Consider the following 19,128-nt stretch of genomic DNA (forward strand, 5'->3'; position numbering starts at 1 on the left):
GCTGGTCACACCCCCTTCAGGTGGGGGGGTCCCTACTGGGGTGCCTGGCCATGCCTGGGTGAGGGGCTGATGGCCGTTTTCAGGCTGGCTACGGCCCCGGGCTGGAAGCAGGTATCTGGGATTTATTTATCTTCTATAATTGAAACTTTGTAGCCTTGAGTAGAGCCCAGGTCCTGAAAGCCTGGGTTGCCCCTGGCAACAGAGGCTCCTAGCCCCTCCTTGAGCGGGGGCCATGCCGGCTGGAAGCAGGTATCTGGGGTCTATTTATCTTTTATAATTGAAACTTTGTAGCCTTGAGCGGAGCTCAGGGCCAGCAGGGCAGGCGGGAAATTTGGCTTCCTCCATTGCCAGGGGCAACCTAAGCCTCCTGCTTGCTCCAGCTCCATGGCCGGCGCCATCTTAGTTGGGTTAATTTGTATATTTGCTCCTGATTGGCTGGTGGACGTGGCTTGTAGGTGTTGCAAAAGTACGGTCAAGTTATGTTTCTCTTTTATTAGATTAGATTGTATAAAAAGTTATTTTAACTTTTTTTGAGCTAATTTATATTACTTTTCTCCTTTGACCTTGTAATTTGATGACTTAATTCTTTTCCCTAATATTCTTCATCCTTTTGGAATTGACCCACTTTGTCATGAATCCTGATTAATTCTATTTTCCAATATTTTACATAGGGTTTTTTTCATTTATACTGATTTTTGAGTGTGTGGTTGTGGTCATATCTTTGTGTTACATTGGCTTCATAAGAAGAAGCAGAAAACTTTATTTTTTTCTCTTATGCACAGGAATAGTTGGAATTATGTGATCTTTAAAGTTTTGAAGAAATCTGTCCTTAAAACTGTTTGGATCTGGCATATTGCCAAGTCAGGGGCCAGAAATACATTTGGTCAGGTGGGGTAGGTTATTTTCTTAGTATAATTCTCCTATCCAAATCTAAGAGTAAGTACTAGTACATGTATCAGATAGGTTCTTAGACTCCTTGTTTTCAGTGCTTTTGCAAACATTGTTAGATCCTCTGGTTTCTGGAGCTATACAAATAAAGTTAACATAGCAGGATTGAACTTTTATCCTTAGAAAGGCCTGCTTGCAAAGTTGTCCCTTACTCGGTATCTGAAAACTTGGATTTTAGAAGGGTTCCTGCCATTAATTGATAAGAGTGGCTCATTTAAACTGTAAAAGCAGTGTGGTTTATGTTGAATGCTGCTTTCCTTCTTGGAGTCTGGAATTTAGATACAGGCAAGGCAAGGGCTACCTACACTAACAGCCTCCTGTTAAACACCCTGGGTATTGAGTCTCTAGCAAGCTTCCTGGTTAGCAACATTTAACTAGTGCTGTCACCGCTTTGTGGGGGAATTAAGCACATCCAATGTTACTCCATTGGGAGAGGACCCTCACGTCTGAGGGCCTTCGCCCCACGTGCTTTTTTATTTTGCTCTGTATTCTTTTGCTTTAATAAATAACAGCCATGAGCATGGCCATATGCTGAGTCATGAGAGTCCATTTCTTATATGACAAGCCCAAAACAGTGATAATAAAAAGTAGTGGCAGAGTTAAAAAATAATACTTAAAAAACCCCTAATGTAACCATGTCATTACAGGTGTGGAAACAATCTCACGGAAGCTAGAAAATTTGTCAAAGATCACCTATGTCATTAGTAACAGAATAAGTTTCAAAGCTTAAGAAACAAATCAATAAACAGTTTTGTCTTGTAAAATTAAAATTTTTCCAATATTATCTAGCTAATTAAAATAGATCATTTAAAAAATTAAGTTTATTGGTTTGTTGTTTCTAAAACATGCTTTTTTAAAAAAAAGCAAGCTGTGGACACAAACTGTGACTTTATAGATAAGCTACAGAATTAGGTGAAAGTATTTTCTGCACACAAGCTGTCACACTGGTAACTTGTTAGCACCATTTGCCTCTTTGCAATAAAACCCAAAATGGAGCCCTAGTTGGTTTGGCTCAGTGGACAGCGTTGACCTGCGGACTAAAGGGTCCGAGGTTCGATTCTGGTCAAGGGCACATGCCCAGGTTGTGGGCTCGATCCCCAGTGGGGAGCGTGCAGGAGGCAGCCAGTCAATGATTCTCTCTCATCATTGATGTTTCTCTCTTTCCCTCTTCCTTCCTCTCTGAAATTAATAAAAATATATTAAAAAAAACACACCTCAAAATGGAATCATATCCTAAAAATGAACTTTCTCAGCTGGTATTTTACTTGTATATTTATGCACCTGAGTGAGGGTTGTGAATCTACAACAGAGTCTAGCTCAGTGGCTCTTTTCCAGGTTGCTCATTAGAATCAAGTCAGAAAAGTGACTTGACCAATTAAGTCAGAATCTCTGATGGGTGGGGCTCAATCATCTTTTTCTTTTCTTCTTAAGCTCCCCATGTGAATCCAATATGTGGCAAGCTCATTGAGAATCTTGTCTAATTAAAATTCTTTCTATATGCCAATAAAAATTGTGTTTATTCCATACTAAATGGCTGTTTTCTATACCCGGCAATATTAGCTTTATGTCTTTAGTTGGAAAAGCATAATAAAAATGTAAATTTAGCAAAATGAAATTCTATGACTAAGAAGTACAGATCTAGAGAACCTATGATATTTACATATGTAGTATTAATGTTTATTATGTATCAATTGAAGGATTATACATTTACTTTTGAGCTAGTTAACCAAAAACTAATTATTGTGCATCAAGAGTCATTTAGTTAATCCTTCGAATCTTACTCATGATGTAAGAGAATGTTATAATAGAGAATATATTTACTGGGTACAGGCACATCTCATTTTATTACAATTCTCTTTATTGTGCTTCATATATGTTGCATTTTTTACAAATTAAAGGCAAGAACTTCCACCAGCAAAAAGATTACAATTTGTTTTATTGCAGTACTCACTTTGTTGTGGTGGTCTGCAACTGAGGTATGTCTGTGTATGCATTGCATCTTTTCAGCCAGAAGAGTGTCAGTTTTGTTCAGAGTCATGCACCTTCATTGAGGGAAATACAGGGTGTACCAAAAAAATGTATATACACTTGAACAGCTGGTGGCTCAGTTTTGAAAATGAAATGTATTTTAATAAACACTGCTTTTATAATTATTCAAAGTGTGTGTATAAAGTTTTTTTTTTGGATACCCTTTATTAGATAGTGATGTGAGAGTTTGTGTTGAAGAGGAATGGGATTTTAAAATCAGGTCCGAGTCACTTTCAGAATTTTATGGCTGATATAGGAAATGACCATGTTATTTTGAACATTGGTTGTGTAATCTAGCCAGAAACCAAAACAAAAACTAAAGCAGTTTGAACCTTTGTCTAGTTTACAGTCAACCCTTGATCATATGTTAGAGCAGGGATTGGCAAACTATGGCCTGAAGGTTAAATCCAGCCTTCTCCTGGCTGGATTATTGGAACATAGCCATGCTCGTTTATGTACTTACTGTCGGTGGCTGCTTTTAGTTGAATAGTATTTTGACAGAGACTTCATAGCCTGTAGAGCCCCAAAATACTTACTCTCTGACTCTGCAGAAAGTTTGCCAGTTCCTGTGGTAGACTGTTGTGTCACACATGATTTACTGACACTCCTTAAGTTGATCCTCTTAAGCTGAATTTGGCCTTTCATGCACAGGTGACTGGAGATGATTCTGTTTTTAGGGCTTTCCAATGGAGGTTGCAATTGGGGGAAAGGGATTTGCCTTGGCATTGAAGCGTATGCTGCTAACCCTCTGATGTTCCTAATATGGGGGACCATATTTGTTTACTTACGTGGGGTGGGTGTCTGTTTGCCTAACTCACATCCTCCATGTTCCCCTACATCACAGTCCTCGCTGTTGCTCCCTCTGTTGGGGATGGTCATGGAGTAGCAGGTAACTGGGGAACCTGGATCAGGAGGCTCTCCCACTGCAGTCTCTGGGGATAAATATCATTTTTAATACACTTTGCTAATAATGGGTTTGGATGTGAAAGTTTAAAGATTAGGAGTGGCTTAACCTTCAATCCTTCCTGGTCCAAGTGGAAAGTTCTGGAAGGTGTGGAGGGCTAGTGGAGAGAGCATATCTGGCTCAATTCCCCTAGTCTCTGGTGCAGCAGAGGGTAGTTGACTCACCTCCGAGCTATGGACCAAATCTCCACCTCGGCCCCTGGATGCTGGTGAAGGCTCTCATCCACTTCCTAGGTTACTTGTAACTGAAAAGTAATACCTGCAAATACATTAGAGATTTAAGAATATAAACAGTTTTAACTTCAAAGCACGTAACTTCCTTTTCTAACGTGAAGATGTTCATTAAGTTTTGGCTTTTTGATTTTCAGTTAACATGTTGAAAGGCATTACAAGAAGTGCCTGTAAATGAGATTAAATATAATGATGTCCTGGTAGCCCCTAGGCGATGTGATCATTAGAGCTGGAAGTTTGGGCTAGAAGTTAGTCTTGAGAAAAATATTTGGGGTTATTCCTTTTTTGAGGGGGATTAAGATGCTTGCTATAAATTTTCTTTAATAAATGTCGTTATTTTTGTGAATACAGAAGATTGGTATTTTTTAGAAAATATTTAAGATGATCTTAGACTCAAACCTCTGAAAATATTTGAAATATGATGATTTAGTTTATTCTTCTTGTGATTTAGGTCTAGAGCTATGCCTGAATGCATTTCTGCTGAGGTTATTTAGTTATACCCACCTTATTAAATCTCTCTGTGCTAAAAGAGTTCTTCTGGTGGTTGATTTTCTTTTTCCTTAGATACTGAGAAGTAAGGGACCTGTATTTGGCACAGAGTCCTAGATTGTGATATTTCTATGTGCTGCTAGTATTTGAGGACCCTGGCATTTATTTTTGCTTTCCTAGTGTGAAAAGGCAGTGAAGGTAGTGTGTTAATGGAAGCAGGCTGAATTGCTTCCCACAGTAAATGGGTTAATGAAGATATCAATAATGATGAAACCTCTCTCATGTGAGTGTTTTAAAGTATGTAGTTTAATTTTTTATTTAGCTATGTTTATAGTACGTGATTTTTTTACGTGTATTCTTCTCCCCCTCTTCACCCCCCCCACACTAACTTTCATCCCTTTTTCATGTTAGATCAGCGACTATTATCTCTTCTACAAGATGAGTAACAGCCACCCACTTCGCCCCTTTACTGCAGTGGGGGAAATTGATCATGTGCACATTTTGTCTGAACATATCGGTGCCTTGTTGATTGGGGAAGAATATGGTGACGTCACATTTGTTGTGGAAAAGAAACGTTTTCCTGCCCACCGGGTAATTTTAGCAGCGAGGTGCCAATATTTTCGGTAAGTCTGTAATACTTTCTGAAGATTCAAGTTAACTTGTAGAAACATTGATATTTTTTACTCTATAAAAATATGTAACACAACAAAAAATATGTAACATAGCATAACAATAAATACTAGCAATCCTTCCATTCGACATCTATAAGAATTTCATTTTTGTAGACTTTTAGTTATTTTTTGAAAATCACTGTTTTCTTCAGAAACCATTTTAGAACTATAGGGTTAGAAGGCTCCTCAGGCTAGGCCAGTGGTCGGCAAACTCATTAGTCAACAGAGCCAAATATCAACAGTACGACGATTGAAATTTCTTTTGAGAGCCTAATTTTTTAAACTTAAACTATATAGGTAGGTACATTGTTATTCACTTAATTAGGGTACTCCTAAGGCTTAGGAAGAGCCACACTCAAGGGGCCAAAGAGCCAGCCGCATGTGGCTCGCGAGCCGCAGTTTGCCGACCACGGGGCTAGGCTGTACCCAATCCACCAATTTTCAAGATCTCAAGAATATATCTTAGGCTGAGTCTTTGTTGCCTTCACCTTCTTCTCACCATTGATTACTAATGGAAGTTTAATTGATATATTGGCAGATAGGCTTCTCATTGTACAGACAGATGGTCCTCTGGACTTTCTAATGAACTTGAATACCTCTTAGTTCCAGGACCTGTAGGTAACTCAACAGATCTCTCTCTAAGACAAGCATTTGATAGCCCCAAATTAGAAACAAGTTTTTTTTGTTGTTAATCCTTACCCGAGAGTATTTTTCCATTGATTTTTAGAGAGTGTGCGAGGGATGGGGAGAGACAGAAAGCGAGAAACAGCAATGTGAGAGAGACACATTGATTGGTTGCCTCCTGCATGCGCCCTGACCAGGGCCAGGGATCGAACCTGCAACCAAGGTATGCCCTTTACCAGAATTTAATCCTTGACCCTTCAGTCCATGGGCCGACGCTCTATCCACTGAGCCAAATTGACTAGGGCTAAATAAAACAACTATTTTCTGATACTGTTTCATAGTTATACTAGAACTAAAACTAGACAAAATATTTATGCATTTAATTAATGTAAAAATTGTACTTAATATGAAGCTATTGTTTATTACTCAAACCCTTAATTTCCAGGGTGATAAATGTTAAAGTGAGCTCTAATTACTCTGAGTTATACCTAATGTTAGTTAAAAGGGAGTCATCACTGAATGATAATGTATCTTTGATAAATCCATTGGTCTATATCCTTAAAGTCATTGATTTGCATGGGAAACTTGATATCTAAAATTGAGATGCTGATGGCTAAGAAAAAAATTCAAGTTACCCTCTAGTGAAAACTGCAGTCTAAATTTTATAATCAGAAATAACTAAGGCAATGAAATAGCAACACCTAGAGTCACACAGGAAAGTGTGTCTCTTATAAATATTTACTACTGGATGAGAATTTTATAGAACTGATAACAATTTGTAGAGCATTCCAGCTTACATATAAAGTGCCACTGTAGATGAAGCGAGGAGCCTAGAAAAGAGGATTCTATTAAGAGTTCTCGCTAACACTCTCCGATTCCTCTTGCTAATGGCCTTGCTCTAGTCATTATTTGTTACCAACCTCTGTCCTCTGCACACTTTTTGTGTTTCTTTCCCATTTCTTACTTTTGGTTCACTCACTATTAGTGTTTTTTGAAGAGTCCATTCTTTTATTTCTTAAATATGTTTTTACTGATTTCAGAGAGAGGAAAGGAGAGGGAAAGAGGGATAGAAACATCAGTGATGAGAGAGCATCAGTGATTAGCTGTCTCCTGCACATCCCCTGCTGGGGATTGAGCCCGCAGTCCGGGCATGTGCCCTGACTGGAATTGAGCTCTGAACTCCTGGTTTATTGTTTGACCTTAAACCTCTGAGCCACACGGCCAGGTTGAAGAATTCATTCTTTATTAAGTCAGAACTTTTCAGCTTTATGTTTAATATTTGTCAATAGTTTATACCTTATCCTTTTTCAAAAATAATTTGAGACAACTATATGTGGGTATATTTTAGGTAATCAGTATATTCTTAAAAGAAACTCAAATACTTTAAAAAATTAAAGATCATATTGAATGAATGGAGTGTACTCTCCTTACTTATTGACCTTGTTCTTAATGTCTATGGATGTTGAACCTTAATGTCTGGTGGCTCACAAGGCTAAACTCAGAGTCATTACCAGTGATGCCTTAAATTCTCATTGCAGACACCGTTCCTGTGCTAAGGTAGGTCAACTAACTGTCAGTAGTCAGGAGAGGCTTTACTAAGTGTTGTCATAGAACCTATCAGTTCCCAAATAAGTACAAACTGACTGTACAGGAGGGAACTTGAGTTCCACAAGTTGGAACTCACATTTAGGATCCCAAGGAGCTTCATCAAAGCCACTTTTAGAGCATTGAGAATCCATGTGAATATCATGGGTCACGCTGGAGTAAGTCTTCCTCGGTGAGATCTTCCGAGGAAGGCATTTTTAATCTAGCCATTTTAAAGTTGAGGTTGAATGTTCTCTAGATTAATGAAAACATTCAAGAGTGTTTGTAGGAAGAGCATAACCCAATGAGGTTTATGCTCAGACTATTCATGACTTTTTTGCTGGATGGTTTCAGCTATTTTCCTGAGCCAATCAATAATGTTGGATCCTGGGGGAGGGTGAGAAGAGTTCCTGGCCGGTGTGGAGAGAACCCTTGAAATGCTAGTCCTGCTCTGAGAGTGTTAGGAGCAGGGGGAATCTCTTTTTGCCCCCTTATTCTCTTGCTCTCACTTTTACTTGTTTTCTGTCTCACTCTGTACTCTTCCTTTTCTGCGTTCCTCCTTTGTCATCGTTCGGCCGCCCTTTCTTTTATGATAGAGTGAAAGTTTAATTGGTTCTTATTATTTCTCCAGAGTAATAGAGGTAGAAATTAAAATTCAGTACATTATGGAATTTTCTAATTTTCATTTTTAGATGAGCAGATAAGCAATAATGTGGGGATTTTTAAAAATCTGACAAATACTGAAAGACCAAAAAAAATCAAATCATCCATAATTCCATTACCAACTTCAATTTCATTTTTAATTTATAAAGTAACAATGAAAGCCCTTTCCTCCAAGCCACCTTAATCCCATTCCCCAGAGACAACCACTGTTAACAGTTTAATATGAATTTTCCCTGATTTTTCTCAATATAAATAGGTGTCCCATATAATAAAAGGCTAAAATGCAAATTGACCAAACGGCGAATGACCGGTCGCTATGATGTGCAATGACCACCAGGGGGCAGATGCTCAACATTCCCCAAGGGCTCCTGGACCACAAGAGAGCGCAGGCTGGGCTGAGGGGATCCCCCCCCCCCAAGTGCACGAATTTCGTGCACCAGGCCTCTAGTATCTATATATACACCTATGTACATACACATACAAGTATGTGCTGTACACTTTTTTACTCAACACATGGATCTGATCTGCAACATAACTGCTATCTCCTGGACATCTTTACAAACAGGATATATTGCCCTTCCTTGATCTTTCTAATGGCTGCATAGAATGTATATATCACAACTTTTTAATCACATTCCTGTTGACATTTTAAGATTTTTTTCAGTGTCTCCGTTGTTTCAGTATCTACTCTTATAAGTTTCTCTTTACAATCATGCTGTATTATATCTCTAGAGCTGAATCCTGTAAGTGAGATTACTGAGTTGAGGGTATGCATCTTTTAGATTTGAAATGATAGTACTTAAATTACTTTCCAAAAAGGGGTGCCCATTTATACTCAAAGCAGTGCATGCAAGAACCTGTTTTTCCATTGCTTTTGCAGCACTGAATATTAACAGGTTTTTTAATTTGTCAGTCTAACAGGGAAGAATGGCACCTGGTTGTGTTTAGTTGTTTTTAACTGATTATATTTTTTCTATAGAGTTTTACTTTTTTGTTTTCTTCAGCTTTTCTACTAGGGAGATTTTTTAAAAAGTATATATATATATATATATATATATATATATATATACACATATATATATATATACACACACACATATATATAATTGTGTAAGTATATATATGTGTGTGTGTATATATATTGTTGACAGTATTACAGATGTGTCCCATTTTTCCCCCTTTACCCCCTCCACTCAGCTCCTACCTGCCCCCCCCCCCCAAGGTCTTCACCACTCTATTGCCCGTGTCCATGGGCTATGCATATAAGTATATTGTGCCAAGCCGGCACAGCCATGGGTGAACCTGAGAGGGGCGGTGAAGGATTTAGAAAAGACAGAAAAGAGAATAAAGCTGGGCGCTAGGTGGGATGCTGCCCTTTCTGATGGAGAGGCAGTGCCATGGCCTGCAAGGTGAGTCTTTATTTTATAGCCAGATTCCACCAGGCAAAGTAAGGGCGTGGTTACAACGTTCTCAAAGGTTTCAAATCTACTCAATTATATGCACCTGATCAAGCTTTGTTTACTTGCTGCACCTCCCGCAGCCCATATCATTCAGCCACGTGGGACCACAGGTTCAGACCATAAGGTCAAGCTTACAACTATACAGCCTTTGGCTATAATTGTGCTGGGACTTGCATGTGGCTTTGCCACGAGAGGATCGTGCCCTCTCATTAGTCCCAGGCTTGAAACTGTCCAAACGCTGTAGCCGCTCTCCACAGTATATAAGTTCTTTGGTTGATCTCTCCTTGTCCCCCCACCCCTACATTGAGGTATGTCAGTCTGTTCCTGTACCTCCATGCTTCGGGTCTTATTTTGTTGGTCAGTTCATTTTGTTTATTAGATTCCACAAATAAGTGAGATCATGTGATATTTGTCTTTCTTAGTTTATTTCACTTAGCATAATATTTCCCAAGTCCATCCATGCTGTCCCAAAGGGTAAGAGTTCCCTCTTTTTTACAGCTGCAAAATATTCCATTGTGTAAATGTCCCACAGCTTTTTTACCCATTCATCTACTGATGGGCACTTGGGCTGTTTCCAAATCTTAGGAGTTTCAACTTTTTTGTTTTAATCCTCACCCGAGGATATTTTTTCCCATTGATTTTTAGAGAGAATGGAAGGGAGGGAGAGAGGAGGGGGAAAAAGAGAGAGAGAAGAGAGAAAAATCGATGCGAGAGAGACACATTGATTGGTTGCCTCCTGAATGGGCACGACTGGGACCAGGAATTGAACCTGCAATCCAGGTAAGTGCCCTTGACCTGGACTGGAGCCTGTGACATTTAGGTCTAGGACCAACATTCTAACCACTATAGAGTTTTACTTTTTAAACTGTTTTATTGGCCTTTAACATGTTTATATTGATTTCACTGTTCCTCTCAAAAGAGCATTTTTTAAAAAATGTATTTTTATTGATTTCAGAGAGGAAGGGAGAGGGAGAGAGAGAGAGAAACATCAATGATGAGAGAGAATCATTGATTGGCTGCCTCCTGCACATCCCCTACTGGGGATTGAGCCTGCAACCTAGGCATGTGCCCTTGACCGGAATCGAACCTGGGAACCTTCAGTCCGCAGGCTGACGTTCTATCCACAGAGCCAAACCAGCCAGGTCAAAAAGCATTTGTATCTGTCTATTTAATGACTGTCTTGAGCTTTCAGGATATTTCATTAGTTCACTTGTTTATAAAATTAATTCAAAATAGTTTTAAAGGTATTTCTCTTAGTTTCTTTAGAGAACTTCAAATGATTACTATGCACTTCTTTACCTGAATCTTTATGTCATTAAACAAATTTATGTTTGTATAATGTTGATACTTGTGACTTCATGATTTTGTAGCAAATCTTACTTGAGGTTTTTCTCGTGCATTTTTTTCTCTGACGTGCAGAGCATTGCTATATGGTGGAATGCGAGAATCTCAGCCAGAAGCAGAAATCCCCCTCCAGGACACCACTGCGGAAGCGTTCACGATGCTACTCAAGTACATCTACACTGGGCGGGCGACACTGACGGATGAGAAGGAGGAGGTGCTGCTGGACTTTCTGAGCCTGGCTCATAAATATGGATTTCCAGAGCTGGAGGATTCTACCTCTGAGTATCTCTGCACCATACTCAACATTCAGAATGTCTGTATGACTTTTGACGTTGCCAGTCTCTACTCACTGCCCAAGTTAACTTGCATGTGCTGCATGTTTATGGACAGAAATGCTCAGGAGGTGCTCTCAAGCGAAGGCTTCCTCTCTCTTTCTAAGGTGTGTCATTGTCTGCAAGGAACTTAAAGGCATGCATGGTCTTGTTTATATCTGTCCAGTAGAAATGCAGCAATGGACTAAGAAAAAATAAAAGTCAAAGGTGTGGAAGAGGTTGTCTGTCTAGCCACCTGCCTGTGGCTACTGAGACTAGATCATATAAGAGAAGGACAGATTGCTTCTGTTTTCTTTTAGGTTCTTTTGGTAAATTCCAAGTACAAAAGAGACTGTGATGCTAGGTAGTTGTTTTCAATGTGGTCTTGCATACTGCTTTTTGAATTTGTATTTCTTTGATAAAGAGAATAATTCCATTATGAGAGGGAAAATTCATAAGGGAGATCAGATGTGTTGCTGTATGTCTCTAAATCAGTTTTTTTTTTTTCCTGGTTCAAAATTCACTATTAATGGTGTTTTATACTGAATAATAGCCAGAGTAAAACTTTTTTGCTCAAATCTTTCTCTGAACCTTGGTGGTTGTCTCTCTTTTCCCTTTCGGTGTTCCTCTTAGGACCTGAATCTTTTGAATGAGAACACTTACTAGTATTTGGAAAGTTACACATCTTGTTTTGAGTTTAAACTATGATTTTTATTACCCTACTTTATTTTTAGAGACAAGGTCTTTGAGGGCTGCACCAGTGTTGCTGGGGTCAGTCTGAAAATCTGAGGACCAAAAATAATGATAGCGCAGTAATACTGTGAAAGAAAAGATTTTGAATTTTAAATGCTAGATGTATCTCTTGAAGAACATGTATGGAAAGACAGCTCCTCACATTGATGTTTTTCTTCTTCTTTTATTAAAAGATGGATGCAGATGTGTAGGAAAGACTGGATGTTTGAGGTAGTGGTACAATATGCCTATAGGTATTCACACAGCCATGTGCAAGAAAGTACATGGCATAGAATATGGAGAGAAGATGGTCAAAGAGAATTAATTGTTTACATATAACTGATACTTGCAGTTCTGTTGGATACTGCACATGGTTGAGCTCCATAATAACTGGAATTTGTTCTTGTTATCCTTTTCAGACAGCACTTTTAAACATCGTATTAAGAGATTCATTTGCAGCTCCCGAAAAAGATATTTTCCTAGCCTTGTTCAACTGGTGTAAGCACAATTTAAAGGAGAATCATGCAGAAATCATGCAGGCTGTGCGTTTGCCTCTGATGAGCCTCACCGAACTGCTCAACGTTGTGAGGCCTTCGGGACTGCTGTCTCCTGATGCCATTCTGGATGCTATTAAAGTTCGATCAGAGAGCCGGGATATGGACCTCAATTACAGAGGCATGCTCAGTAAGTACCTGTTCGTTCTAATCTCACCAAAAGTTTTGTTTGCATTGTGTGACAGTCTCAGCTATGAAACTACAGTGCAAGTATATATGGAACATCTGGGTCTAAGAACATATAGCTCTGCTCCCTATGGAATGCCTTTCCCTATAGTCCTCCTGAGATTGCATAGCCGTTGTAGATTCCCAAATAGGTATTTCTTGCCATCCTTGGACAAATTTTCCAGCTATTCCCTAGAGTGTAAGAAATAGATATTATCCTCAAAACTTTTCTTCTTTCTCCAACAAATCAATGCTAACTACATGCTATGTACTTATTATTTTAGGCAGCATGAACATACAGCTTCTAAATAACAATAATAATAGCTAAACATGTATGTAGCATTTCCAATACCTATGTGGTGCTTTTTCTTAATAAATAAAAACAATATATTGACTGTCTGCTGTGTGAATTGGAGTGAAAGGTAGTCGAGAAATCGTATGGTAGCTGCAGGGAACAGGTTTGGAGAGGTCCAGGAAGGGATTTGGAGGTGCTAGAGAATAGTACTAGATAAGGTGTGGGAGGATGGGAGGCGGAGGGTAACAAGGTAAGTAATTTTATTTTATTGATTCAGAAAGAGGAAAGGAGGAAGAGAGGGAGAGGGGAAGAAAGGAGGAAAGGAGGGGGGGAGCGAGAGAGAGAGAGAGAGAGAGAGAGAGAGAGAGAGAGAGAGATTTGTTGTTCTACTTATTTATACATTCACTGGTTGATTTCCTGTATGTGCTCTGATTGGAACCTGCAACCTTGGCGTATTGGGATGATGCGCTAACCAATTGAGCTACTTGGCCAGGGCCTAATTTTAGACTTTCTGAATTTTCATTGTTGGATCCCCTTACATAAACTCCTTTTTTCCCCTTCTTGCCCTAGTTTTGATTTGAGGTGCTGATAGAGCCTGGTATCTGGGTTCGTTATAGGGCTAGGCTTCAGACATTGCTGCAGGAATATGGAAGTGCTCAGGACGTTTCACATAGTTACTGGTAGCTTGGAATTGATCAGCTGCTCCTATAGTTGTCAGAGCTGGGTTGTAATAAACCCATGAAATTACCATGAAAGGGAGTAATTCAACCAGTTGAGGGATACTTGGTTCTGGAATGACATATGCAATTATTCCTCTTTAATGTTAAGCTATTTATTTTGGAATAATTCAGTGGGAACCCAAGGAAGAGATTATACAAATGTTTGGGAATCTGTTATCTAACTTCTAAACTTGAGAAATGATTAAGTAGCGGTCTGTTTTTCTGACTTTTAAATTATATGACTAGTAAAATCAATAGTATAACTACTAAGGAAGCATATCACTTTCCCATCAGATTGTAAAAAATAAGTTATTTTCTAAGTAAATGTTATCCAAACATTTATATCATTATTTCTTTCAATAGATTTCTTTATTGTTAGGAAAAAAAGGGTCTAAAGTTTCAGAACTGTTCCTGAGATTATTGTTCTGGAACAATAGTTCTGCTTATTTTGAAATCATTGGACAACTTGTTTGTTTTTTTGTTCTTTCCTGGGTGTGGGTTCTTTGTCTTTGGGAACTTTTCATGAATTGTAGAGAGGTTCTTATCTTGAGACTAGGGATTAATATCATTTTTCTCATTTTTTTCTTTTAGTTCATTAATATTGGTTGCTGAGGGGTTTAATTCTTAGAGCTGCATATCTTGGAGGGTTTTTACCAAATTATAGTGCTTTTTACCCTCTTAAAAAAAAAAAAGAGGACCCAAAGGATGTTTTAACTCACCAGTGATGGTTAATCTTTCAGGGAAGCTGGTTTAGACTAATTTTGTACATATATAATGATGAGCATTTATCTGTACTCTGGGGGAAAGGGAATTAACTTTTAATGATAATATTTTTTCCTTTAGGGTATTTAAGCTACTTGTACTCAGACCATTCTCTTAATGTTTAGTTTTGTCTTAGCTGTAGAGATACTTATTTCTGCCTTGAAAGTTAGTGCTTTTTCTATTCAGACTAAGTTATACTTTGTTTTGCTTATCTCAGGTTTTAGACTTTGGGAAAGAGAACAGTAAATTCTTGTTTCTTCATGTTTATAGCAAGATTTATATTACAACTTCCATCCTCAGGATTTTTTTATTGAGTAAAAGTCACTCTGTTCATAGGACCGCTAAGTTATTGATTAATATATAAATGTGTGTGTGTTTAAATCTGTGCTGTAGGTACATGGTAACATGTACCTATTCCCACAGTTTCCAGTAACTCAGACTAATGGAGTTTGCCACTGTAATATTTTAGTTGTTGCTTTTTGGCCTAGACTCCTACTAGACTGAGCTTCTTGAGGACTGTAATTATATCTTTTCAGTTGTTTTTCCAGCACCTAGCATAGTGCTGAATAAAATGACAATGAATTCATCCCTTCCTTTTAAACTAGAATTTAAAATTTGTCTCACCTATCACATAAAGAAAGCAATAACAAAAATGAGTCATTAATACTTTTGAAACTCTTTGACTTCTATTATTATTGTATCTTCCCAACTATAGTTTACAGTATTTTCATCTGTAAACTAGGGAGTTCACAAGTCATCTTTACTGAGTATTCCTTTGTGTGGCAGTTCATATCTGATAGGAACTCTTATCTCTATTAAGTGGTGAGTTGCTAGAGGGCTGAGTCCAGCACAATGACCATCACATAGATGGCTGCTTAGGAATTTTTTTTTCTTTAAATTAATAGGATTAAGGTCCTTTTCAGCTCTTATATGTTTCCACTAGAGGCCCAGTACATGAAATTCCTGCATGGGTAGGGTCCCTAGGCCTGGCCAGCGATCAGGGCCAATCTGGGCCTTCCGGCTGCCCGACGGGGCCTCCCTTCATTCCGCGCTGCCCCCTGGTGGTCAGCACATGTCATAGTGCACAATCAAAATCCTGGTCTCCCAGTTGAACTCCCGAGGGGACACTTTGCATATTAGCCTTTTATATATATAGATTCTTTTTTTTTTTAAATCTTCAGTTTTTTTTTTAATATATTTTATTGATTTTTTACAGAGAGGAAGGGAGAGGGATAGAGAGCCAGAAACATCGATGAGAGAGAAACATCCATCAGCTGCCTCCTGCACACTCCCCACCGGGGATGTGCCCGCAACCAAGGTACATGTCCTTGACCGGAATCGAACCCGGGACCCTTGAGTCCTCAGGCCGACGCTCTATCCACTGAGCCAAACCGGTTCTGGCTAAATCTTCAGTTTTTAAAAAAAATATATTTTTATTGATTTCAGAGAGGAAGAGAAGGGAGAGAAAGATAGAAACATCAATGATGAGAGAGAATCATTGATTGGCTGCCTCCTAAACGCCCCCTAGTGGGGATTTAGCTCACAACCCATGCATGTGCCCTTGACTGGAATCCAACTGGGGACCCTTCAGTGCACAGGCCTACACTCTATCCACTGAGGCAAACCAGCTAGAGCTATCTGTTTCTATTCTTTGATCTTGATATGTAAAGTTACTGAGTGAAATTGATGCCCAAGCTGGAACCAAAGTGCTGATCTGACTTATGAGGCCAGTGTTCTTCAATAGAGTCTCCAGCCTGGATTATTTTCTGTTTCTGTTTTGTGATGTTTAAGGACCACTGTTGTGCCTTGTGGAAAGGAGGAGGCCTGCAGAGAGTGGAGATAACGGAAAAGTTAAGATGAGACAGGAGTTGTCAAGAAAGTCATATGTGATGATATACTTGTTGGGAGGGAGGGTCCATCATTCTTCAGGGAGTAGAAGATGATTTAGTGGCAGAATCTGGAAAAGAGATTGCAGTCTGCAGAGAGCTGAGTGTGAATCCAAATGATCCATCAGGGGTGAGCAATGGCCTCAGCCTAGATGTAACAGAGAGTTCAATAAAGGATGGTTAAGAATGTAAGGAGGGAAAGAAAAACAAGTCAACCCAGCACCACTCAGATTTTGGCATTATGTAGCTAGGGGCAGGTCCTGCTCCATTTCTCCTTAGTTTTTCTTTCTAGTAATTGGCTTGTTTCTGCCTAGCTGTGAAACTTCAAAACTTAACTTTTCTCCTAAATGCTTATAAAATGCATAAAAAATGACAACTGTAAAGAAAACTATTATTATCTACTAGCTTCTTTAATCTCTCACCCCGTATTTTTGAGAGCTTTTTTTCTCTACTGATAAACAAATATAAATAATAAGAATATTTATGGTTTGAATTATTTTATTATGATTTGGATTTTCTCATGTTTACCTTTTGTGTTAAATTTATCATTTAGCCATAGGTTTTGTATTTTTATCCTGTGAGGTACTCTGATTATAGTTACCATGAGAGAATTGCCACTGTAAATGTTGCCTGTTTTGAAATGAAAGATACTTTTGGGAATCTATATCAAAAACAGTTAGAAAAGTTCTCAAGCACTCTTGAAATAAACTTCAAAAGACAACTTAGACTTCTGGTAGAAGTTTCATTTCAATTTTAGACCTTTCGTCACAGTCCCTTGAAACTCTTGTGCCTAGTATGTTATTCCTAGCTTGATAAGTGAAGAAGCTTATGTTTAGAGAAAATCAAAGGGTAATGCAGTTTCTGAATCTGAAAGCTCGAGTTCCCCCTTTTGTTGTCTTGGCCCTGACTAGTGGTGTCAGAACTGGAGGAGGTGGTTTCAGTGGTCGGTAGCAGCAGACTTTGGACCCACCTCTCATGCCCAGCAATAAGGGATTATTCAGGTTTCTTCTTACCAACTAGTTGCACATCATTGATATTTGAAAAGCACAAATTTGAAACTTTTGTTTGTTTGCTTGCTTTATAAAGTGCTTCATCTCTAGATTGGAGGCGTCAGGATGCAGGCCTTTCTGTCTAGTTCACTGAGCTGGTCCTAGACACTCACATGGTATGGGGTACAGAACAAGTCCACAGTAAATATTTTTTTTTTTCATCACACTCTATACTTATACAGTACTTTAGCATGTACTTATACAGTACTTGTAGCATGACCTTCACAGTAATCTTGTGGGCGGTTGGGCTAAGTGTTATTTTTAGATGAGAAAACAGATTCACAGCGACCAAGTGGTTTCAGGTAGAGCCTGAGTCTCAAGGTTAGGTTTTCTCACTTTGTCTAACTTTTAAAAATATATCATACTATCTGTTTCTTTCCTCTGGGCTTAGGTCACCTTAGAGGGAAGGGGTTAGAAAGAGGGGATAAGTATGTCCTTCCCATCAAAAACTGTTCATGAAGGAGGTATCAGAGCAGGGCCCCTGAAGACAGACCGCCTGGTTCTCATTGCGGCTCTAATACTGGCCGCCGTGTGACCTCAGTCAAGAAAGTCCATCTAAACTCCTCCCCACACTTCCCCATCTGCAAAATGGATGTAGTAGTAATATTACACTTCAAAGGATTTTGATGAGAATTAAGTCAAAGGAATTAATAAGGTTTGTTAAAGAAATGAAAAATAAATATGAAGAATATGTATGATTACCATGAGCTAATAGAATTTAAGAAGTTATAAATCTGAGACACTTAAACTTCTGGTGGTAAGAAGTTGAGCGGGACTAGGTTTTGTTTGTTTTGTGTCTGAGTTGCAAGTTAATTAAACCCATCCCAATTGCATTCCAGTTGCACTTAGTGTCTCCCAGAGTCATTCTCTTACCTGTCTTCATTTGAAAAAATTTTTTAAACTCCACATTTTCCAAGTGAGCTGCTATAATGAATTACCCCCTTTCCCTAAGAGCCTAATTATGGCTCATACTTGAGTCTATTCAAATCACATAGCCCAGATGTATACATACTATGAGGCTTCACTATTTACTAGTATTTACTGTGTGTAAACTTGCTTAGTTCTCTTATTGTTGCTTTAAAAATTATGGCTCATAATGACAATAGCAGTCTTTTGTTAGAGTTTATTATGTGCTTTGCAAACATCATCTCATTTAATCCTTGAAACAAAAACAAAAAATGGAAACACCTGGGGGATAGATACTGCCCTATGGAGAAATTTAAGTTCAGAGAAGGTAACTTTCCCAAAGTGATACACTCGGTTAAAGGTGGAGCCCCACTATTTAAACTCTGACTTTGAAGCTCAAGCTCTTGATGTCTACTTTATGCTGCCTCAGGTCTCTCATGGAGAGTGTCGGTTTTAGAATGTTAGTTCCTGGAGTATGGGTTCCAGATCTGTGAAGCAAAGTGTGCATAGAGGACTTCAGAGTCTCAAGGACAGTGGACACTTAATAAATCTACTGTTGGAAAAGGGAGAGTGTTTAATTATAACCACAATACTGACTTTGATGACAGACTATCTGAATTTTCATTTTTAAAAATACTCAAGTGAAAAAAAAATCTTGTTTTAGATAGATTTTTGTTTTTCAGTTAGATTGATTGATTTAGCTCATCCATGTATGACCAATAGCTCTGTTGTATTGGAACCTCT

General features: G+C 38.6%; 1 protein-coding gene across 3 annotated transcripts in view; it reads left to right on the forward strand.

Moving 5' to 3' along the window:
• The window catches only part of BTBD9 (BTB domain containing 9), a 428,978-nt gene that overhangs the window by 52,718 nt on the left and 357,132 nt on the right, over positions 1-19,128 (forward strand). For 2 of the 3 annotated variants that reach the window (XM_023744579.1, XM_023744578.1), the window contains 3 exons: positions 5,071-5,282; positions 11,081-11,444; positions 12,468-12,732. In XM_023744579.1, the coding sequence (XP_023600347.1) occupies positions 5,098-5,282; positions 11,081-11,444; positions 12,468-12,732 (814 nt within the window). In that variant the 5' untranslated portion in view covers positions 5,071-5,097. Of the gene's footprint in view, positions 1-4,925; positions 4,943-5,070; positions 5,283-11,080; positions 11,445-12,467; positions 12,733-19,128 lie in introns of those variants that run through there. The other variant, XM_023744580.1, reaches the window with a different exon arrangement.

The sequence above is a fragment of the Myotis lucifugus genome, unplaced genomic scaffold (genome assembly GCF_000147115.1).
Source record: "Myotis lucifugus unplaced genomic scaffold, Myoluc2.0 scaffold_477, whole genome shotgun sequence".
Taxonomy (NCBI): domain Eukaryota; kingdom Metazoa; phylum Chordata; class Mammalia; order Chiroptera; family Vespertilionidae; genus Myotis; species Myotis lucifugus.